The sequence below is a fragment of the Nyctereutes procyonoides genome, unplaced genomic scaffold (assembly GCF_905146905.1).
Source record: "Nyctereutes procyonoides isolate TBG_1078 unplaced genomic scaffold, NYPRO_anot_genome, whole genome shotgun sequence".
NCBI classification, from domain to species: Eukaryota; Metazoa; Chordata; class Mammalia; order Carnivora; family Canidae; genus Nyctereutes; species Nyctereutes procyonoides.
In genome coordinates this window covers 26,997,923-27,022,680 of record NW_026575136.1, presented here as the reverse complement: position 1 = coordinate 27,022,680, position 24,758 = coordinate 26,997,923, and the positions used below count along the sequence as shown (strand labels likewise).

At 38.2% G+C, this 24,758-nt stretch overlaps 1 protein-coding gene across 1 annotated transcript; it reads right to left on the bottom strand.

Moving 5' to 3' along the window:
- Nucleotides 1–1,126: 1,126 nt before the first annotated feature.
- LOC129495491 (serpin B10-like) lies at nucleotides 1,127–24,538 on the bottom strand. The gene is made up of 8 exons (XM_055303042.1): nucleotides 24,461–24,538; nucleotides 20,804–20,980; nucleotides 17,829–17,894; nucleotides 17,229–17,366; nucleotides 15,211–15,328; nucleotides 6,977–7,119; nucleotides 3,772–3,927; nucleotides 1,127–2,218 (listed from the first exon to the last, which is right to left on the bottom strand). The coding sequence occupies exons 2-8, from the start codon at nucleotides 20,969–20,971 to the stop codon at nucleotides 1,814–1,816; spliced, it is 1,194 nt and encodes a 397-aa protein (XP_055159017.1). The 5' UTR covers nucleotides 20,972–20,980; nucleotides 24,461–24,538; the 3' UTR covers nucleotides 1,127–1,813.
- Between the last annotated feature and the right edge of the window lie 220 nt (nucleotides 24,539–24,758).

Below are 24,758 nucleotides of genomic sequence, written 5' to 3'. Positions count from 1 at the left end.
TAGACATTGATAACATAATCTGTCTGATTTTTTTAAGCTTTAAATACCTTTAAAGGCAAACTTACAAAGTTCACACACTTTTGCAAACATTTGAACTTCCATAAATCTAATAAATCAAGACTTACAAGTCCAGTGAACTAGACTCTCCTAAAACTCAAACATATAAAAAAAAATTACACAAAATAGTACAATGATTGCAAGACTTATTCTACTAAGATAAGAATGGGTAATCTCATTCTTACTCATGTGAAGTTTCTAGTATCATCCTTTTTCCTCTCTTGTTTGTTTGAAAAATACTATGTTTAATGCTCTCTCCTCGTTGGTCTCTGAGAATGTTATAATGGTCTTAAATGGTATGATATTTAAGAACTTTTAATTTACTAGAGCAGAGACACAAAGAACTTGTCTCCTCTACTTAGTGTGAGACATAATGGATGGAGCCAAAATATTTCATAGAGATATGATTTTTTAAATTGTATATATTACAATTTCCTATCTTTGAAGCTAAGGCATAGATATGATAAAATGTCATATATATTACAATTTCCTATCTTTGGAGCTAAGGCATTTTTTATGCTAAATATTGAACCAAGATTTCATACAGAAAACACATTTTCTTATACTACTTTATATTGTTCATATTAGATCTAGTCTTTCATTTTATTAGATGAATATCAAAAAATATAACCTAGAATATATAATCAATCTAAACTTAGAATAACAGCTGATGAGACTACCAATAAGCAGTTGTGTGTGAATATTTTTTAAAGAAAATAGGAAAAGCACAGCCAATTTTACAGAGATTTAGCATGACTAAGTATCTTTTAAAAACTTTCAATACATATTTATATCAATTAGAAATGTATTCTTCTGGGGCACGTGGTTGACTCAGTTGGTTAAGCGGCTACCTTTGGCTCAGGTCGTGATCTCAGGGTTCTGACTGGAGTCTGCTTCTCCCTCTCCCTTTGTCCCTCCCCCACTCATATGCTCACTCTCTCTCTCTCTCTCTCTCTCTCTCTCTCTCTCAAATAAGTAAATAAAATCTTTAAAAAATTTTTTTCTTCCACTTCATAAGATTTTTAAAAGCAGGGAATGTTAATATGACTACACTTTGACACATGATAAATGCCTTCAACAAAATGTTTATTTTTGAATACTTTTAGCTTCACAGAAAAGTTGCAAAGATAATCCAGGAAATTCTGTGTACTCCTAACACATTTTCCCCAGTGCTAACATCTAATTATCAGTATACATTTGTTCAAACTGAGAGGACAGCATTGGAACACTGCTACTAACCAAACTCCATATTTCACTTGGATTTCACTGGCTTTTCCATTAATGTCAACATTTAAGTATTTTTTTAAATACTCAGCCGAAAGGGGAGGGCCTTAAATTTACAATGGTAGTTTATGAACTATTAAAATTATATTCTTGAGAAAATTCTTGCTTATCCATATATCACCTTTGTAAAGATTTTTCTTGACCCAGTGAGGTATGTGAAATATGTGACAATGATAATACAGTGACCAAGTAGTTCAAAAATTGTATAGCATTCAATTGAATAACATAGTACTTCTGAAATGTAAATAAAAGTCACTTGAAGACAAGATGTTAAGTGGCAAACTCTACCTCTAGCTATATATAGGTATGATAAAATCACTAAAATGCATTCTTTCAAGGTTTATTCACTAACATTCAAATGTGAAAAAAGATGCAAGCCACAAACTGGTTTTTATTATAATTGCGTTTTCCCATCTTTTGGTGCACTTTTTACACCATAAGATGGTCTTGTTCGATGACAGAGAAATGTGGTTTAGGGGGAGCAGAATCTCCCATAAAAGAGAATGCTAGCAGTTTTGTTGTGCCTGATGAAGAAGAGGAATGGATGGTTTGCATTAAATTCAATGGGGGGGAGTCTGCTGCGAATACTCACCTCACTCCCACTGCCAGCTGCAGCCTCTGTACCTTGTTCATTTATTTCTATAAAAGACTTATGGAAAACATTGGACAGAAATAAGTTTCCCTCCATTGACATTCCTGAGAAGTCAGCCTTGCCCTGGTTAAAGGCATCGCTCATCCCCATACTCCTCAGGGTTGACTTGAGATCATAAGTCTCTTCCAGTCTGAACTTGGGGAGATGCAGCTCCACTTCATACAACTCCATCATGTCTGCGCTGGTCCACTCACTCAACTTCTCGTAGGTGATGGCCCTTTCCAGCTGCAGGTACACAATGAGGAGGAGAGAGTCAGTGAGAAATATTGGTTGAGTGAGACCTCAAGGGATTACACAGAGGAATTACCATCACTCCTGTTATCCAGGGTAACAGAGCACACACATTTGGAAATTCTTTGTGTCATGAGATTCTTCACACAGAATCTTCGTTTTGCAACACAGTCGTTCCCAGGACACGGGAGAATTTGACCTTGATTCAAAATGGCAGTACTTCTGTGCCATCAACTACACACAGAAATGCATCAATGTAAATGTGCATTTAGGTGCTATCTACACTAAAGTATAAACTTTAGAATAAATTATGTGCCAGGGAACAAAAATACATTTGTTATGTTAACATGGGAGATGATTCTCTGAAAACAAAATAAAATAAAATAAAATGTCTGTATAATCATGACAATATGAAATTAGTAACCATAAACTATGACCAAAAAAAAAAAAAGTGAAGGAAAAGTAAAGAAAGGAAAATCTCCAAATCTGAATAGTAATGTCTATTTTCAGTCTAGTTTTTGACAGTGTTTTTTCCTATTACATTTAGAAATTTTAAGATAATATATATGAGGTATACATCCATATGCATAAGTATATATAAGAAAAAATATGCTTGATTTTTTGAGTCACATGTTTGTTTCAAGACACATGCTTTTGCTACTTTGAGAGTTTTCTACACCCGAATATTGCGGTCAGTGACATACTTGTAGATGATATACATAGTAATCTGACAACATATTTAGCTTCCTGCACTCTTAGGAAGAAAGGCTTATCTTATAAGGGTGTGACTCTCATGGTTTAGTGTCCACACTTGGTCTTATTTTTACCAGTCTTTCTAGATTTTATGATACAATTTGGAAACTTCTTTTACATTCCAGCAGGGCTGTGGACACTTAGAAGTATAAAGAAAGTGATGTACATGAAAAGTTATACACGGTGCAATGAAAGCCAGGCTGCCTATTGCATGAGAAACTAATGTTCAGTTTAAATATACTGATTGCTCAGACACATGGTCTGACCAAAATTATATCAGACTTCATAGAAATTTGGCTGATAAATAACTTAAATAATACTGGAAGGTAGTACTGAGGACTTAAACAAGATTCTGACTTCCAAAACTTGAAAAAAAAATCCATTTTAATTAAATAGAGTCTTGTTTAAAAAATATGTATCTAAAACTAGATTAACGCAAATGATTAAAAAAATTAACCTCCAATTAGGGAGGCCCTGGCAGAGGGAGAAGAAAGACCTAGAGTGAGGTCAGCTCTGTGGCTGACAGAGAATATACGTATTTGTTGCTCGTGTGGCTGTTTGTTTAACTACACAGGGCTAGAGCCTATAGATTACTTAACCTTTCTGAGGAACAGTAATACCAAACTTAAAGAGTTTTATAAAGCTTAAATGCCACTGTGAAGGTAAATTCCCTAGGGAGCAAGGTAGATTGGTTGTCTTCCTCTATAGGAATCAAAGAACAGACAGGGAGACCAGGTCTTATATTTCTCCCCAGAGGGGTAAATACCAGAACCTTCCCAGAAGACAGACTGTACCTGATCCAGCCCATCAACATCTTCTGGCAGCAGTACAAGCAGGCTGAGGTCATGGCTGTCATAGTAGAGTTGAAGGCCTATGGCTTGTGGCTTTTCAATGTGAAAAATGTGGAGCTTTTCTTTCATGGACATCATTAGCACTGGTTTGCTTGTACTCTACAGAAAGTAAGTAGCAAGGTCACTGAGGAAGTGTTTCAGCAAATCCTTAATTTTGTTTTGTATCATCATTAGTTCTCAGTACTCTGGGACACTGGCAAAATTGGTGATTCTAGACAAAATGCTGAATAAAGTTATTTAGACCTTACTTTCTGGAAATAGAAAATTTGAATTCTAAATTGGCAAGACTTTGTCTACCAATCAATAACATTATCAATAAGTGATGTGGAAGTCTCTATTTATAATGCTATTGCAGCAACCCCTGTAAATTATAGCAAGCTGGATCCTACCGGACACTTTAAAAAGTATCTAATCTTATGCAAACTATATAAATGTCGATGATTCGAAAACTGAATAAGGGGTATTTCACCTGTGAACATCTGAGAAAGTATTTTGGTGTCATAAACACTGAAATTTATTAAGAGAACAGAAAGACAATAGGCCAGGAGGAAATGTTTGCAAAACACATATCTGATTAAGGACTGGTATCAAAATATATAAAGAGCTTTTCAAAACTCAATGATAATAAAAGAACCCAATTTTATAAATAGGCCAAAGATAAGAACAGATACCTCACCGAAGGAATACATACAGCCTATGAAAGGATGCTCTATCATATGTCATTAGGGAATTGCAAATTAGAACAATGAGATACTACTACAGACCTTCTAGAAAGGCCAAAGTCCAAAACACTGACCATATCAACCACTTGCAAGGATGTGGAGTGACAGGCATTGTCATTCCCCATCAATGGGAAGGCAAAGTGGAAGCCACTTCCGGGAGACAGTTTGGCAGGTTCTTACAAAGCTAAACATAGCATTGCCATGGGATCCAACAAATGTGCTTCTGAGTATTTACCAAAAGGAGTTAAAAACATATGTCCACACAAAACCTTGCACCCAGATATTTATAGCAGCTTTTTTCATAATTGCCAAATATTGGAAGCAACCAAGATGTCCTTCAATAGGGTGACTGGCTAAACAAACTGCAATACATCCACACAATGGAATATTATTCAACAGGAGAGTGGATGATCTAGAAAACCATGGAACGACAGGGAGAAAGCTTCAAATACATATTGCTTCACGGAAGAAGCCAGTCTGGAAAGGCTACATACTATACAATTCCAACTATATGACATGCCAGAAAAAAACAAAACGAGAGACAGTGAAGAGATCAAAGAGACCAAAAGGTTGCCAGATGTTTAGAAGGAGGGATGAACAGGGGGAGTACAGGGTATTTTTTACAGCAGTTAAACTATTCTGTATGCTACCTGGCGTAATGGCGGATACATGACATTATGTGTTAGTCCAAACCCATCGAACTATACAAGACCTAAAGTGAACCCTAATGTAAACTGTAGACTTCAGTTAATAAAAATGTATCCATATTGGCTCATTAACTGTAACTAATGCAAAAGGTTAATAAGGGAAATTATGTGAGGGGAGTTTATAGGAATTCTACTTTCCTCTCAATTTTGCTGCAAACCTAAAAATGCTCTTTACAAATGTCTATTTTTAGTAAAGCTCGTGCTCAAACAAAAACAAAACTGTGCAATTCAGATGCTGTAGACATACTGTTTTGTCTATTCTATGTGGAGCTGTTAATCACCAAGTCCCACCCTTCTGCTAATGTAGTGGTCATATAACTAGACCTGTCCATTCAGAATACCTCATGACACAGTGATTTTTCAGGGATGAGCACATGAACAGCACAAAACAGAGACCTCCTTGGGAGCATTCTATCAGAGTCAGCAGCAAAGGCTTTATCTACCAGGGTTGTGAAGCTCGAAGGCTCACGACAAGGCAACCATATTCCTGGTCATATAGAGAAATCATATCTTCAGTATTAGAGAATAAAGGCAACCACCAGAGGGACTGGCGGCAGTGGGAGTGGAGGCAGAGAGAGATAGAGAACTGAGATTATGGTTTGAGACTCCCTGGATGTCTTGGTTCATCTTAGTTAGGTGACTAATGCTAATACAATTCCCGTTTTCCTGGAGCTGGTGTGCAATGCTAATGTATCACTTGCAACTGAAAATTCCTCGTGGATACACTAAGCCAGGCAACTATCCAGCTCATTTCTGGCTAGCCTATCCCATTGTATGTTTAGTCCATTCCTATCTTTAGCCCACTGATTGTCTGAGGGCCGCCCATGGCACACATCCCCAGGATTACCCTGATAGGTCCTTGGCAGCACTGTTTATGTGAGAAGACTGCACCCTCTCCACCAAGGACTAAATAGCTTTAACCAATGATGGCTAATCAATTCCTTTCCTAGGAATTTAAAATGAGATCAGACTGGTCTCTAAAACAGAGGCAGCATTGTGAGTAGCTGTGTTCTGTCATTGCGAAAGGGAAAGAAGAGAAAGACTTCAGCCTGAGGGAAGAATATGATGGGAGAAGCAGAGCTGAAAAGATAGAGACTGAATCTTGACCACATCCGACTCCTTGTTTCCACTCAAGTTCTAAGGCCCAGCCACATTCCAGTCCTGGGATTCTCTGCAATCTATCTGTCACCTCTTATTAGTCTCCCTTCTTGCTGTCATCGGTGCGTTCCTATCACACAAACAAGCGTGTTGTGTCCTAACATAAAGAGGAAACTTAATGAAAGAGATGAGATTTTTTAATTTGTATTTCTTTTACTTATGGAAGGGTAAGAGTTTCATAGAAGAGAGTATTGGTCTAGTAGAGCAAAAACAGAACTAATAGTGAAGATTTGAGGTTAGAGTTCTGGTAGATGTCTAACTTAGGCATGGCTCCAGTCACTTTACCACCTGAAACAAATAAAATAACCACCTTATCTACTCTATCATAGTCGTAACAAGGACTAAGTGATAAAATATGTGAATAGCCTATTTTCAGAGAAGAAAAAACAAAGGAAGAGGAATTCTCAGGTGGGATGGACCTGGCTTTTAGCTCAGCCATCTCTGGCCTGGTAAGAGCCAGACTTCATAGGAACATATACTCAGCCAGAAGAGTGAATTTCAAACAGAATCTCCTTTATGAAGCCATGTAAAAAGCCATGATGACTATTAAAAAGTTTCTACCTTGTTTATTCTGAAAGGCTTTTCTGTGGTGTCTTGGACTGAGAACTGATGTTCCCAGATTCCTTTAAAGTAAAGAGCGTTCACCAGGACCATTCTGGTTGCAGAATCCACAGCATCATCAGGTAGGAGATTTGGGATTTTTCCTACGAGAACAAAAGGACAGATTGCAAATGGTATAGTTACATCCTAGCAATATGCCACACTTGCAAAAATGATAATTATGAAATACTGCTAAGTGATAATATCTTATATCCACCAATGAGCCACACCAGGAAGTTAGCATTAATAGAATATTACTAACAGGTCCTGTTTAAATTTCATCTACTGTTCCAAAAAGTCCTCTTTCAGGACCAGAAGTCAATCCAAGATCTCAAGTTGTATTTAAGTGTCATTCCATCTTTGTGCCTTTGGTTTTTTTTTTTTTTTAATTTTTTTTATTGGAGTTCAATTTGCCAACATATAGCATAACACCCAGTGCTCATCCTGCCAAGCGCCCCCCTCATTGCCCATCTTTGTGCCTTTGAATCTGGGACAGTGCTTCATTCCTCCTTTGTCTTTCACGACTATGACACTTTTGAAAAAGTTTGGTAGCATGCCCCTCAATTCTCAGTTCAGATTTGTCTGATGTTTCTCCTCAGTTGTATCCCTCCCCCCCGCCACATACACACACCAGAAAGATATGTTAGGCCCTAACTACCAGCTCCTATGAATGTGAATTTATTTGGAAATAAAGTCTCTGCAGATCTAATCAAGTTAAGATGAGATCATACTGGATTAGGGTAGCTGTAATCCAATAACTGATGTCCTCACAAGAGGAGGAAAATTTGGACATAGGCACACAGAGAGGACAAGACTCTGTGAAAACACAGACATAGGACAGACATAAAGATTATATGTTGACTGAGGCAGAGATTGAAGTGTCCATAAACGAAGGAATGTCAAGGATTGCCAGCAACCACCTGAAGCTAGGAGGGAGGCATGCAACAGTGCCTGTCCTAGAGCATTTAAAGGAAGTTTGACCCTGCTAATACCTTGATTTCAGATTTGCAGCCTCCAGAACTGTGGGAAAATACATTTCTATTGTTTGAAACCATCCAGTTTGTGGTAATTTGTCATGACAGCCCTAGGCAACCAACACAACCACAGGAGCAATGTTGTGCTTCTCAATGAATCATACCAGGAAATATATTATGTTCCTATTTCCCATTATGGGTGATGTTAACTTTGATGATTTGAATCCCACAGGTTTCTCACTGTAAAATTACAACTTTTACCCTTTATAATTCCCAAGTATCATTCAGGGAGCTACTTTGTGACCACATAAATTTCCCGTTTCTCATCAAACTTTTGCCCATCAATTTTTGCATTCATGGCTAATCTTGCCTGAAACAATTATGACTGTGGTGTTTGCCCAAGGATGATTTTTCAATTTCCACTATTTTTCTACATTTACTAATTAGAATTCTACTATGAGGAGGAACTTTTTCATATCTTCCTTTTATTTAGGTATTCAATAATTTATATCAATATAGACTCATGGATATTTGCTTTATTCTATGGGTTATGATCTATTACTATCATTGCCTATTTTGTTGCTCAAATCATCCCCGATTTGGTTATTGGAAACCTCCTCAAGGTGGCTCCCATGCCCTTTTGACATGTTCCCAAGTATTTTAAGCGCTTCCCTACATTCTGGTACCACAATGTGTCCTAAGGTTTATCTGGTGCTTTCCATGTCCCAGACCTAGAATTGGCATTTCTTCCAGAAGCCCTGGTTACTTTTTTGAAGAATGGCTTTTTAGAAATCAAGATGTGGATATTAGCTATGCGCGATATCACTAGAGTGTCATCGCTCAGCAGAGAAAGCTAGGAAATACATATATTATACACACATCTGTCAATAGTTCTATATCAAATTCTCTTTCTACTTATATATTAAAGATGAGGAAGTCATACTGCTATCTCCTATTTCAATCCAGCACCACGGAGTTCATGCTCACCTTTGCTTTTCCTTATTTGCAATTCCTTTCTTTGTCAGTGAGAAACCTGGACCTTATTATTTCCAATATATTTATTTATCTGCTCCATCCTAGAATATACATAAGGTAGCTTCAGACTGGCTAACCCATTCTCCTATTAAAAACAAATTTGCTAACTAGGTTACAAGATTTGTGTACAGTTCTCTTTTTAAAGCCTTAGAGTACATGGTCAAAATATTATTTTTTCTAGGACAAATATTTGTTCAAAAGAATAATTCTGCAACAGGAATGTCAGCTAAGAAAACATGCTATTGAAAAAGAACTTTGAATTTTGAAGAGAAAATACAGATGGGGTAGGCTGATAGGTGAAACCCTGCACACTTGTGTGTGCACACACACTCCCCAATACCAGAGGGCTACTGAGCAAGTCCAAGTGTTATCCGGGAGTCGGAAGCTCACAAATCAAGAGCAATGGAGCTTCTTGGGAAAAGGGGAGTGTCAATGGGATTGAGGGAATTATTCCATTTACAGCAATTATTCTTCCTTGACTGTGATTTAGAATCACCTAAGGATTTAGAAATACTGATGCCAGAGCCTCACTCCCAGAGATCTGAATTAATTCATCTGGGGTTGGGCTTAAGAATTAGTAAACTTAGTTTCACGAACAGCAAGAACTGAGCGCCACTGGTTTGGATCCACTTGATCTATTGGCCTTTTATACCTCTCTGCATGCCAGCAATGGGTAGCAAAACTATTAGCTTGCAGGTTAGTGCAGTGAGCAAGGATACCCATGTCACAGTGGGGTTAGGATATAATGGGGTAGCTGAATTGCATTTTTTTAGAAAAAGGATTAGATATAACATGTGTAATGAAACTTTTGGAAATAATGAAAAACAACTAAAGTTAAGCCTATTTAACTTCTTGATTTCCCTTTATTTCTACAAATGAAAAGTAGGTAGGGAAAACAATAATACATAAGTGAAATATAATAAAACAACAATTAAATGAAATCCAGAGCTCCGGCTTTCCATTTTTAGTAATTTGCTGGTAAACTGGGTCCAGGTAGGGGTGGGAGAGAAGGAGATTCTTGATTTATAGCCCACTTCTGTGGTGTAAATATTCCCACCATATTGATTTTAAGCTACCAGCATGAAGTCTCTGAAAAGGGGATTGGGGAGAGATGTGCACATGCAGTAAATGGGCTCCCTTCTACGTCACCACACACCCTGCCTGCGTAGTCCTCACCGGTGCACATCAGAAGCACTGGAGTGGCTTTTTTTTTTTTTTTTTTAAGTTCTGGCGACAGCACTTTTAGAGATTCCAGTCGATTTGAGGCATGACTTGGCTATGTCTATTCAAAACAAAACAAAACAAAACAACACCTCCCTCATCTATGAAACCAACATTTTGATTTTAACAATTAAATTTGAATTTTATTTTATTTCTTTTGAAGAATTTATTTGAGAGAGAGAGAGAGAGCATGAGTGGGGGGAGGGGGGTGGGAAGGTGGGGGGATAGGATGGTGGGCAGAAGGAGTGGGAGAAGCAGGCTCCCAGCTGAGCAGGGAGCCCAATGCAGGGCTCTATCCCCAGGACCCTGAGATCATGCCCTGAGCCAAAGGCAGACGCTTAACTGACCAACCCACCCAGGCATCTCTGAATGTGATTTAAATGCTGATGTCAAAACTTTCTGAAACATTTTAGTGTTGTTTTTGGATCTTATTAATGACAGTATATTAAACTTAATTTAAAATTTGATGATTCAACATGGGGAGGCCGTCTACATTATTTATTTAACTTTATTTTTGCATGGAAGTTTACTTTTTTAAAAGTTCTGTGTAATTTTTAATTACTCTATCATTTGATAGAGTTGTAGATGCAAATAGAGAACATCTCGAGGACTAAGTTTTGCACAGACTTATCTCAAGTTGGTTGCAATCCAAATGATGTTAGTTGTATTGTATTGTTCTCTGGGTTCATATGTTTTCAAAGAAACCAACCTTTTGAGCCCAGGCTGCATTAGGACATGTAAAATATAATTATTTTACAAAGAATGTACAAAGTGTAGTTAAATACAACTTTAAAGTAACAGAAAAATTGGACCATGATTTTGTTTACTCTTTAGAGCGAAAGTGCCACCTACTGGCTCACTTATTGCACACACCCTTGGTAGTTTGAGGTCACGAGAAGGACAGTCTTCGAAGATATTCACAGTAAATCCTGCTGAGCACAGTTATTAATGTGACACAAGAGTGCCCGTTGTGTGCCAAGCACACAATAGATTTCGAGATTACAAACATGTAGATAATAACCTTCCCCAATATCCACTTTTAAGTAGCTTCTAGCTGTAAAGAAAACAAACCAGGAAAAAATGTGCAACATATGCCTGACACTATTATTGAGACTTTGACTCTAAATGCCATGTATATCCCAGTAGTGCATATGGCTACTTGAAACCAGGCCTATTTCAAAGCTTACAGAAAGAAGCTTCTTTCGGGTGATTCAGATGGAATGTAGTCATGCCAAAGAGTTTCTTAGCAACTTTTTCTTAAGGATGTGCAGAACTCTGCCCTGACAAAGTCAAAGTTCCTGAGTAGCTGGTTAATTCCTTACTTTACTTGGTATTGAATAGCCCTCAAACAACTGATATTTGTGTTTAATGTGTAAAGAGAGAATACAGAAGGATTACAGCTTTCTTCCTCTTTGGAAGATTCCACTTCTAAGACAGAGCCGGCAGGGCCAGCTGGAGCAATGAAGTCATGAGATGTGGGAAATAGAGGCTTCATAGAAGATCCTGTGAAAAATCTAACATGCCCTGGGTTAGCTAATTTTGGAGGAACTCTCATTTTGCGAGTAGTATGACAACAGAGGATTTTTCAAAGTGTATCTACCCTATATCTTGACTATAGAGTAGCTGTAATCTGAAGTCTATTCTTTCCGCCATAATTTCAGATTATTAATTCAGCTCTTCCTCAAAAGCAAAACTTCTTTTGTGCTGTCAAATATGGTAGCCACTAGACACACATGGCTACTTAAACATAAATTAATTAAAAAGAGCTCAAGTTAAAAATTCCGTTCCTCAGTCACATTAGCCACATTTAAACTCATCCATAGTCACATGTGGATAGTACAGGTGACCATAGCACACTGGGCACTGCAGACTTATGGCACATGTCTATCACTGCAGGAAGATCTCCTGGGCAACTGTGTGATCTAGAGAGATGGATCTGGTCATGTTCCTTGAGGGACAGTCTATTCTGGGGCAGCATGGCAAGGAGCCTAAGAACCGAGCTTACAGCTGCAGACAACGGCTCTCCTCTAGGCTCTAAAAAACTTTGCTTGGTGCATAAATCTTTTCAGAGCCTAGAGGAGGGCCATTGTCTGGTGCTGCATAAGCTCAGCTTCTTCAAAGACAGTAGATAACTGCTCTTAGCCTTTCTATCTGTAGGGCTCCCCTTCTCTTCCAGTCAACGCAACAGTCACTGAGCTAGGAATTTGAGACCTCAGATTTAGTTTACTCAGACCATTCTTGCAGCCACTTCTGCAATGTTGAATTTGTGTTGTATGTGACAACATACGTTTGCCTGTACAATCCCATTTGGTCTTCCTGCCAATGGAAACAGTATAAGCACTCAGCAAATCCTAGCTGATCTATAATTCTAAAAACAAGCTTGCTTTTGAATGAATCTAAATCAGGTGTAAGTTAAGTAAAACAGTCACTCTTGCCTCACATGTGGCTTTTGAGTCACTAGTTCAATGAAAAAGGAACTGAGAATTCAGGGCTGCCAAGTTCCTCAGTGTATTTTGATAAACATTAACATTCTGAACAACTACTATTAGCAGGCCTGCTGTGTGTTAGTGACTTAAAGCTGAAAATCCCATCAGGCAGCATCATTGCACTTGAGCCCTTGAGTCTAGTAGGGGAGGCTGCAGCAGCTAACTTCACTAGCAGGGTGATGCATGTCAAAGTAAATTTTCACACCGAGTGTTGTGTGAATAAAAAGGAAGGCAGAAATAAACTACTGGAAGTTCATTAAGATAAAAAGCTTTTGCACAGCAAAGGAAATAATCAACAAAACTAAAAGGCAGCCTATGGAATGGGGGAGAAGATATTTGTAAATGACATATCTGATAAAGGGTTAGTATGCAAAATAAGTTTTAAAAACTTAAAAAACTTAACATCCCCAAAATGAATAATCCAGTTAAGAAATGGGCAGAAGCCATGAATAGACGTTTTTCCAAAGAAGACATACAAATGGCCAAAAGACACATGAAAAGATGTTCAACATCACTTGGCATCTGGAAAACGCAAATCAAAACTACAATGAAATATTGCCTCATACCTGTCAGAATGGCTAAAATCAACAACACAAGAAACAACAGGGTGTTGGTGAGGATGTGGAGAAAGAGGAACCCTCTTACACTGTTGGTGGGAAGGCAAACTGGTGCAGTCACTTTGGAAAACAGTATGGAGGTTTCTTAAAAAGTTAAAAATAGAACTACCCTATGACCCAGCAATTGCACTATGAGGTATTTACCCAAAGATACAAAAACATTAATTCAAAGGGATACATGGACCCCTATGTTTATAGCAGCATTATTAACAATAGCCAAGTTTGGAAACAGCCCAAGTGTCCATCAACTGATAAAGAGATAAAGAAGATGTATATATACTCAATGGAATATTGCTTAGTCATAAAAAAGAATGAAATCTTTCCATTTGTAATGATATGGATGGAACTAAAGGGTGTTATGCTAAGTGAAATAAGTCAGTCAAAGAAAGATGATTTCTTTATACCAGATGATTTCACTCATATGTGGAATTTAAGAACAAAACAAATGATCATAGGGGGAAAAAGGAGAGAGCAAACCAAGAAACAGACTGTTAACTACAGAGAACAAACAAATGGATGGTTACCAGAGGGGAGGTGGGTGGGTGGGGGATGGGTAAAATAGGTGATGGGAATTAAGGAGGGCACTTGTGATGAGTACCAGGTGTCCTATAGAAGTACCGAATCACTAAATTTTATACCTGAAACTAATATTACACTACATATTAACTAACTAGAATTTAAAGAAAAAATAAAAGCATTAAAATTAAAATTAAAAAATTAGGGATACTTGGGTGGCTCAGTAGTTGAGCGAATGCCTTCGGCTCAGGGCGTGATCCTAGGATCTGGGATCGAGTCCCACATCGGGCTCCTTGCAGGAAGCCGGCTTCTCCCTCTGCTTGTGTGTCTGCCTCTGTGTGTGTGTGTGTCTCTCATGAACAAATAAATCTTTTTCAAAAATTAAAGACGTTTAGTTGGCAAATCAAACTTCAATAAGAAAGTAAATTTAAAAAAATTAAAGAAATAGAACACTCACCTCTAGGTTAGCACAAGGCTACCCAGCTAAAAACTACATCTTATTGATCTTTATGACAGCAAGTCTGGGTGACCAGCTATATCCTGGTTTGCCTGGGCCTGAGAGGCCTTTCAGTGCTAAATCCAGGAAAGTCTCAGGCAAATCAGAACAGGAACATACAGCCATGTAACTGAGTTTAGGATATGAGTGCAACTGATGTGTGAAACTTTCAGGTCATCTCCTTAAAAAGCAAAGAAATTTTCCTTTCCCCATTTCCTGGTGGCTATTAAATGACAAAAGCAAGAATCATTAAATATGAAAGCCAGGTTTTGAGGGTGGCACAGCTGACCCTCCAGTCTGGGTCTCCAGATCACCTCAGGAAACAGAATACTTATCTATCTGCCTTTTGACTATTATGTGAAAGAATAATAAGCTTCTACTTTATCATTAAGCCACTGTATTCCAGGTCTCTCAGATGCAGCAGCTTAGCCCACTACTCTAATATGATCTGATTTTGAAAATTACTTAAGATTACATCTAATGCCACAATTTTGTTGTTAATTACTAGCTATTTTTCCTTAGAAATCACAAATATAGCAGTATGTCAACTTTCCCCCTTGCATTTTCCTGCTTTTTGTCCCTGGGCTCCTCTTTGGAATTATTGGGATATGAGAATTTTCTTGTCCACTTAGTAAAATGGGTATCTTGACATGTATGTTTTAGATACGACCGATTGGGAAAACTGTGGATCTGAAAATCATGGGCATGGATAGAAAGAAATATTCTGAATATTTAAAATGTGTCCATAGTTCTAGTTAAGAAATACACATACTTCCACACAATGCAAGTTCAAAAAAATACAACAATGCTCAGCAAAGACCCTCTGCCAAACACCTTGGTGAAAGCTTACCCTCCGTCTGGCTTTCAACCCAAGAATTGATCTCCTTTCGAATTTGTCCAGAAGCTCCCACAAAGTTAACAGACTGTGGTTCTGCACTGAAGTATTCTTTCATGTCTTCTAAGTATTTCTGGAAGATAGAGGTAAAAATCTCCTTTTGCAGAGTTTGTCCAAAACTGGGAAATCCAGTCTATCGAAGGACAGTTGCAAACCCTCACCCTGTTGTCCCCTTCTGTCTTTCCATACTCTGTTTTTGGTCAAAAACTAAGGGCTCCCCTCTTTAAAGTTAGCTGGACACTGACTAGCCATGTAGAAGTCCAGGTGTGGAGGAAGGCCTGCCTCCCATAGTTCTGGGGGCTTCTATACCCTTGCCTATTTTTTTTAAGTAGGTTCTACACCCAATGTGGAACCCAATGCAGGGCTTGAAGTCACAACCCTGAGACCATGACTCAGATGCTTAACCAACTGAGCCATCAAGGTGCCCCAACCCTTTCCTATTTTTATTCATGCCTGTAGAATGGGGCTGGAATGAAAATGAAGAGAACTCTAGGAATCTCAGGACTGACTCCAGTGACTAAGACATATTAGCAGTTGCACTTGGCTTTCTGCAGCAGAGCAGGAACCAACGTGAAGCCTGTAGGTGTGGCAGCTGCCTGCTATGGACTCTAGTGCCCAAGAACCTGTGGAGGGCCCCTGTGGAAAACTGTAGATTGCTAAGCATGGCCAAAGGTTCAGAAGCCTGTCTGGGGGAAGAAAGCTGACATCATCCTCGCAACCCTTTGATGTCCAGCCTGGTGGCAATCATCATAAGCAGGCTATAGGGTTGTTGCTATGAGGGCACTGCCATGAGAGCATAATTTATTTCTCAGGACTGCTGTCCTTCATACTCCTTCAGTTTATTACTCTATGGAGGAATTGTGTGCAATAAAAAGTGTGAGTTAATTTAGCCTCCAGGCAGCAGTTTGAAGATTAGGAAGTCTAAATTCTGTAGAAATTATCACCTAGTAAGAAAGGAAAGCTTAGAGATTCACAAGGCATCATTCCCTGTCTCAACTCAGCGGTTCTGATCAACCTCTCCGAGCACATCCAGAGCTTGTGAACATTTTAAAAGACGTATCATTTTGTATTTCTGCATCCTTCTCATCTCTAAGTACCCACCCAACTCAAATACCTCCTACTTCTGGACCAAACCCGAATGCACGAGACTACCAGTAACAGAAATGTCTTTAAGGCCTTGTCTGGATGCTCTTCTGTCTTTAGTAATAACAAAGTCCAAGTCCTGAACTCCCCAGAATTCACTGGCTATGGGCAGGGACAGTACTGCTTGTTATCACAAAAAAGCTTTATCTTTTCTATTGCTCTCCCTCTACCCTACGCAATTTCCTTGCTCTTTGCTCACTGAGCCAAAGGATGTGATGGACTAACATGAAAGAAGTCAATGCTTGGCCTGGTTCAGGGTTGACCACTCTGAGGAGCCCTTGAATCTGAACTGAGGACAAAAGCATGGTCTGCATTGTGGGGTCTCAACCATCTGAGAAGGGGAGAAGTTGATTTTATTCCATGTTAAGAGTCTTTTGTAAAGTCTCTAAAGTTATGCTGTGACTGACTTGTCTGATCTCAAAGTCAGCTTTGCACTTGAGGACACACACAGTCTCTTGCCTCACTCCTAGGACCAGCACCACCTTCTGCTCCTGCAGATTGACCCTACTAAGTTACTTGACATCTTTTGCTCCATTTCCTGTGAAACACATGCTAACCTACACAACCCACATTTCTATGCATGTTCGTCTGCTGAGGTGCACCCCTTCATTCTGAGCATAATGATCTTCTCACTAGATCTGGCTTGAGACCCATTATTGGTTTCCTTTACAACTAGACACGTATTGGTGGTCTATATGATTGTTTACCAGTAAAGCCGACCACGTCCGTTAAATTATCCTGGGATCAGTAGAGAAATGTACAGAGTTTCCTGATTGGTCTCACATGGCTCTTTCTTTCCCACCAGCTTAAAACAACATATTTGCACTTACAGTGTGAAATGGGTAAGTTTTCTCTCCATATAACCTGTTGGCTGTTTTAAGGATGTAAGATGTGCTGGGATTGTTGATTTCTGAGATAAGAGTCTGGAAGTGAGAATGTATTTCTTCAACCTTGCCCACATCGAATTCCTTTAAAAGAAAAGGCATTAGTCAAATAGTCAAATGAAAACATTGAACAAGAACTATGTATATATGAACACCCTATACCTAAATGATTTGGTGTACTGCAAACAAAAGCTGAAATCAATTTATGGTGGACAAAAAAATGTTTTCTTCAGTGTTAGCAGGGCAAGACTTTAAATGTTGCTGGGGCATCGTTTTCTTCACATTTAGTTTGAAAAAGCAAGAACAGATTAGAAGGTGGGGAAGTTTTGAAGGGGAAAAAAAGATGGAGAGAGAGAAAGGGAATGAATACAACACCCCTTCCAAAAAAGTGTACAAATTTTTGTATTTTTGAAAATGTTCCATAATTTTATGATATTTTTCTAAGAAAAGTTCCCTATCAAAAGTTGCTTAAAATAGCCACTAAAATACATGCGCTGCAAGTGTTTTCTGCTTAATTATCAAATGTATATTAAAAATAAGACATACCATCTTTCTTTTCTTTTCACTTTCAGGACAAGATTTGAGGTCCTTGTCTCTGCTAAAGTGAAGCACCTGTCATTTAAATAAAAAGGCAATAAGTGAACATGCTTTGTGAATACATAATTATATGAAATACTTATCAGCAAATACGAGGCAGTCATTCCCATCACTACAGAATGTATAATTAATTAACTAGGGGGGCTCTGATTTCATTTAAATGATGTGTTAACTGAATGGATGGAGTAAGCCAACAACAGCTTTTTTTTATATATAAATTAATTTTTATTGGTGTTCAATTTACCAACATACAGAATAACACCCAGTGCTCATCCCGTCAAGTGTCCCCCTCAGTGCCCGTCACCCATTCACCCCCACCCCCCGCCCTCCTCTCCCTCCACCACCCCTAGTTCATTTCCCAGAGTTAGAAGTCTTTATGTTTTGTCTCCCTTTCTGATATTTCTCACACATTTCTTCTCCCTTCCCTTATATTCCCTTTCACTATTATTCATATTCCCCAAATGAATGAGAACATACACTCCAACAACAGCTTTTAAATAAATTTTTTAAACTCCTGTTTAAATACCTGGTGTCTTTTTTTTAATAAATTAATTTTTATTGGTGTTCAATTTACCAACATACAGAATAACACCCAGTGCTCATCCCGTCAAGTGCCCCCCTCAGTGCCCATCACCCACTCACCTCCACCCCACCCCCCGCCCTCCTCCCCTTCCACCACCCCTAGTTCATTTCCCAGAGTTAGGAGTCTTTATGTTCTGTGTCCCTTTCTGATATTTCCCACACATTTCTTCTCCCTTCCCTTATATTCCCTTTCACTATTATTCATATTCCCCAAATGAATGAGAACATACACTGTTTGTCTTTCTCCGATTGACTTACTTCACTCAGCATAATACCCTCCAGTTCCATCCACGTTGAAGCAAATGGTGGGTATTTGTCGTTTCTAATGGCTGAGGAATATTCCATTGTATACATAAACCACATCTTCTTTATCCATTCATCTTTCGATGGACACCGAGGCTCCTTCCACAGTTTGGCTATTGTGGACATGGCTGCTAGAAACATCGGGGTGCAGGTGTCCCGGCGTTTCATTGCATCTGAATCTTTGGGGTAAATCCCTAACAATACCTGGTGTCTTTATTCTTATTCTCTTTATAGGACATTTAAGATGATGTTGGGAAGATCCTTAGAGGTAAAAATCTCTTGTATTCCATGTTTTATTTTTTTCTCTAAAGTTCTTTTGAAAACTAGGTGTTCAATTGAGAGATTCATTTAGACAATTTAAGAGTAAGCCACTGTTGCCCCAATTATCTAGAGAATTCGGGGATTTTAGTCATTTATTCTAGTTAAGTGTTTGTTCTCATTGTCTACCCCACTTGGCAATTATAGACACCGTCTCTGTGGTCACCCCAGCATTTCATTTGAAAGTTAACTAGAAGGATGTGGACATTCTTGCTTTCCCTGACTTGTACAACAGTAGAAAAATAAGGTGATTATTCCATCTCCCACAGCCTGGACCCAGCTCACAAGAAGGAAAAAACTCTAGTTTACCAAAGGTTGTGCTGACACATAGTGATGGGGTGCTTGAGTGACTCAGTCTCAATTACAAACCGATGTTGTTGATATATAAATAGTATTTAAATAAAGCAAGTCCATGAAACACACAGCAATATATTTATATGAAGTTGACCTAAATTGGAATCCATCTAAGATTGTCTATCTTAGTAATAAACAATTATTAACTAGTGGTGAACCAGGATTTGCTGTGAACCAGGATTTTGTTGTTGTTGTAAACTACACAATATCTTGTGAACTAAAAGAGTAAGGATGACATCCTAGACCCAAACTGACAAAATATATATTCTTCCTATTTCATTCAGAATTACTGGCTGTGCCTTTTTCTGTATTTGGCCCTGAGGGTGCCACCTTGAGTGGAAATTCTATCACTTGGCCTTTTGATTATTGCATGACTTAGGGCTGAATTTGCTCTTTTCTATTTCTGTTTTAAAAACTGACACATATATTTATGTTTGTGCACATGCACACATATACAAGTGGCTTTTTTAATTATGTTTTTGCTATCCATGGCTATACTTGGGCACACACGTGCACACACACACAATGCTTTGAAGATGCTTACAGCAAATCAATAATTACTTATACAATACTATTGTTTTGTTATTTTAATGCTCTCAATGGACTCTACATTCATTCAGACAACCAGGGATTGAGCACAGAAACAACCAAACAAAACAGAAAAGGCTGGATTCACTTGATTTTTCTATTTGCGTCTCCAGGAAAATCCTTCTGAGATTGGAAAGATGATGACTAATTCTATTGTTTAAAGTATGAGCCATTTAAAAACGATACGGTATCACTCAAATGTATAATTTAAGAAACCAAACAAATAAACAAAGCAAAAAGAGACAAACAAAAAACCAGGCTCTTGACTACAGAGAACAGAGGGTTACCAGACAGGAGGTAGGTGGGAGGGTGGGGGAAATAGATGAAGGGGATTAAGAGCTCACTTGCCATGATGAGCACTGAGTAATGTACAGAACTGTTGAGTCACTATACTGTACACCTACAACTAATATAACACTGTAGGGTAGCTTCACTGGAATTAAAATTTAAAAATAAAGTATGAGCCATTTCTTCTTGAAATATATTAATAATCAAAATAAAATTGTTTTTGGTGTTGAATCAAACTTGATAACCTTATCATTTGATCTTGCTAGGGAACACGAGCTCTTACATGGTTTTTCAAGCAGCAATTTTCCAGGTGATTCTCTTTCCCAGACTTCTTTTTACATCCTAAAATAATACGTTTAAGAGTATCTTTTATTTTGAAGGATATGGCTATAAAATGTAAGCTATTTGGACTTCAGGAAGCAAATGACGATGAAAATTAAGGAAACACTCTGTTTACAGGCCACAAAGAATGCTTGCCCTCTTCTGCTCACCTGGGCCATTTGGACTGCAGTGGTACTTCCGGTGCCCAAATATACCATGGCCAACGAGGTCGAGATGCCCCAGGGAGAAAAGAAAATATTTTTGCCCTCAGCTGATTCAGCTAGCTTTTTGCTAAAGTCCAGGGCAAATTGGTTGATTGATTTTGCTAGAGAGTCCATTGGGAAAACCTAAGAAAAATAAAGCAGAGATGGAAAACTTGTTAATAATCCTTTCCATTTATTTTACTTTTATATTTTACTGTTGGCTGACCCAACTATCTTCTTCAATCACTCCCTCTTGAAATGAAAAAAATATATATTATCTAATTTGATTTTACATAGTATATTTAATGTATATACTTTCATACATTTTATATGCATGCATTTCCATTTATTCTTACACGGGTACCTATTCATAACAACCAAATGGGCTGGAGGAAACTTTCATACCAACATTATTAATTTACATATTAGAAAACTGAAATCCAGAGAGTTTAAGAGAACTGCTCAAATTTTCGTGCTAAGGTGCAGAAGAGAACAAAGCTGGTTAGTTGGCAGCTCCTTGTTGAGAAAAGCACAATAACAATGGCAATGGAAGCAGGTTTTCACACTGTCAGGCTTGAGCTGCTTTTCAATGCACAACTTGACTATTGACTTTACACAGTAGTTGAGAAATCGTTAGACATATTTTCAAGACACTTTATGTTTTTTCTCACTTATCAATCACTCATATTTTTATATTTTTGAACCTTATTTATTCATTCATGCCTTTAGATATGCTCTTCTTGGTTCCGAGAATGCTCTGCTCCTCCTTTACTCTATTGGAATCCAATTCTGTTCAAGTTTCTCTTTTTTCTTTAGAAGCTTTTCCTGATCTCCGTGTGCATAGAAGTTAAGTCTCACAACATCATTTCTGCCCCTTGCTTGACATTTATCCCACTGGTACTTCTGTCTTCATATGTTTATGTCTTTCCAACTCCAGCTAAGTTCCTTGAGAGTAAAATTGTCTATTTCTCCAACCACACCCCACTCAGGACTTAACACAAAATGTGTGCATATAAATTCTTGTTTATTATTTCTTTACAATGTTCATTATTTGGGCTTCAGACGCCATTTTTTATTCATTTAAACTTGAAACCATACAGTATAGTGGGAAATGCTCATAGAGAAGTAGGGAGATCAAGGCTCTTTGCCTTTACTCCCATTCACTTGAGTCCCTCTGAAACTGGTCTTCTTGAACAAAATATCTCAGTTTTTCTCATTTAAAAAAAAATTATGTTACCTAGAACTTCATCTTATACTGGCATTACCTGACCCTTAGAACTTTAGAAAGGTCAAGAGTTCTCTCTAGTCAAATAGTTGAATCAAGGGAGAGCCATATGTACGCCAAGTTTTGATTTCATCATGAATTAGATTAGCAGATTTTCCTGCTAAAATCCCTCCTAACCATAGGCTTATACCTAGTCAAAGAACTTCCCATCCTCTAAATCCTGCTTCAGCCATAGTTCCTACCTATTATTAAAGATGATGATAATCCTAGGCTAGTATTACCTGACTAAAGAAGAAACAACTCTAGTTTTGTAGTAAATCTACACCCTTTCAAAATGTTCAAAACTTGCCAGTATGTATTTTTTCTTGATAGATCTAGTGGCATCTTGGAAATAACCTCCTTAATCTCTTTTCAGCTATATTCATTCAACAATGCTTTGTTTATTGCCTATACATTAAGCTTTATCTCTTTAGAACTCATGAATCACATTCATATGGAAAATGCTTGGCTCCTCGAAACCATACTAACCATGAAGGGAGGAAAAAGTAAAATCTTAGGGCCTGAGATTTTTATCTTTTTACCTAAACCATAGGTAGAATGTAATAAATTCCTGAAAACAATACTTTTATCTAATGAAAGAGCTCATTTCTTGTAGAAAGCTAATACCCAGTTATGTTCAGCTTCATTAATTCTCTTGCTAATATCATCAATCATTAATATATGAGGTATTGCCCAGAAAATAAAGGGACAATCCCTGTCGTTTTTTTTCTTACAAAAAATATATAGACATGATAATCCATTAGTAAAAGTTAACCCAAGTGTGAAATGTGCTTTCTGAAGGATGCAGAATTTTAGGATTATTTTTTAAAAATATTTTATTTATTTATTCATGAGAGACAGAAAGAGAGGGGGAGAGAGAGAGGGAGAGAGAGGTAGAGACATAGGCAGAGGGAGAAGCAGGCTCCATGCGGGGAGCCCCAGATGGAACTCAATCCTGGGTCTCCAGGATCATGCCCTGGGCTGAAGGCAGGTGCTAAACCACTGAGCCACCCAGGCTGCCCTAGGATGAATTTTTATAAGAATTCATTAATCCATACAAGGGTTAGACAATGATTTTTTTCAGAGATTATAAACATTTAGATCAGAAACCTACTATGCCATTTTCAAAAAAAAAGTTTTCTTTGCAGTTTTCAGGAATTATAGATGTGTCAGCTTATATATATATATATATATATACACATATATATTTATATATGTAATATATGCAAATATATGTATGTAAAGTATGTAAAATTTGAATCTCTCAAGGGCTTAGGGGAAAAGCTGGAGAATTATGAAAGTAATAAAAGGATTGTGTCATTCATCAAAACGTCCCATCATACACATAATCGCAAAGAACCTTGGAGTCCCCTTTAGTCCAACTGCCTTGTTCTATCTACTAGGAAACTAAGGCCCAGAGAGCTTACATGTGCTGCCCAATGTGTACAGCCAGCTAAGAGCAAAGTTACTGCTGCAATCCCATTCTCTGGGCTCTGAATACGATTGTTTTTGTCATTGCATCTCATTGTCTTCAAGATTTTAATGGTAAAAGGGAAGGACTGGGTGAGGAAAGAAGGTGAACAAGAGGAAGAAGAAAGGAGGGAAAATGGTGAGGAGGAGGAGGAAGTGGGAAGGATACTCACCCCTTTTTCCATAAAAGGATACCCAAGGTTCCTTGACTGCCCAACAAGACTACACTGCCCACCTTGTGGAGCTGTGCCTTCCAGAGGATGACATCTCCCCTCAGCACTTCTACATTTACCCAAAGCCATTTTCTAAGGGAAGCAATAGTTTGGGGTCTTTAACATTGAGCACATAGTGGAAGGCTGGGGTTGAGGCTACTTGATGGAAGAGAAGAAAGCTACCAGCCCAGGGAATGGTGGCCAGGATGGGATGTGGAGTGGGAACAGAAGAGAACCAAACCATTAATTCCACTCATTAATGACTGGGACCAAATTCATATTGCCAAGCCTATTCTCCTGAAGGGTTAGAATGGGTTGGGCTCAATTATTCTGAGAATACTCTATTTCTCTTTGCCTATGTTGGCAGACACAGAGGTGGCCAATCTAAAAATGTGACAAGAGGAGATTCCGTTCACGGCCTCACATCCTGGTGAAACCATTTCTCTACCTCCTTTTAAATGAATGCTCTCTTTCCCTCTCTCTCTCTTTGCCCTCTTTCTCATACAAACTTGGAACCAGTCCGGGGTTAAATCCATCTGACTTGCATAGAATTCTCAGGAGGATGAAGCTTTATCTATTATTTCTGTTTTCGGAGCCTTGATCATTTGTCACTCAGGTAGGCACTTCAGTAAAAAAGGAAAACATAAACATTTTGAAATAAAGAAATGCGTACAATACCTTGTTTTCTTCTGCTGGAGCAGAATTGGCAAGTGGTTCGTTCAGTAAGCGATTGTGGCTGAGTTAAGTAACTTCTAACTGTAGAAATATCTTTAAAAATCCTAGCTCCTCCCTTTTCTTAGCTCCACCCTCTGACTCACTTTTACAAGCCCTTACACTCTTCCTTTAAGGTCTGGCTTGGCCAGGAACTCAAATAAAAAGACAGAGATAAACAGTTAAGGTTTTGCCTGAATGACTTAATTACCCACACTTTCCATGTCTGTCTGCGTGTGGAGACCTGAACTCTGACAAATTGTAA

Coding starts and splice junctions, on each gene's coding strand:
- LOC129495491 (XM_055303042.1), bottom strand. CDS start 20,971: ATGGACTCTCTAGCAAAATCAATCAACCAATTTGCCCTGGACTTTAGC. Junction 7,120..15,210: donor GGTTGAAAGCCAGACGGAGG/GTAAGCTTTCAC, acceptor TTGTTCTCGTAG/GAAAAATCCCAAATCTCCTA. Junction 2,219..3,771: donor ATGTTGATGGGCTGGATCAG/GTACAGTCTGTC, acceptor GTGTACCTGCAG/CTGGAAAGGGCCATCACCTA.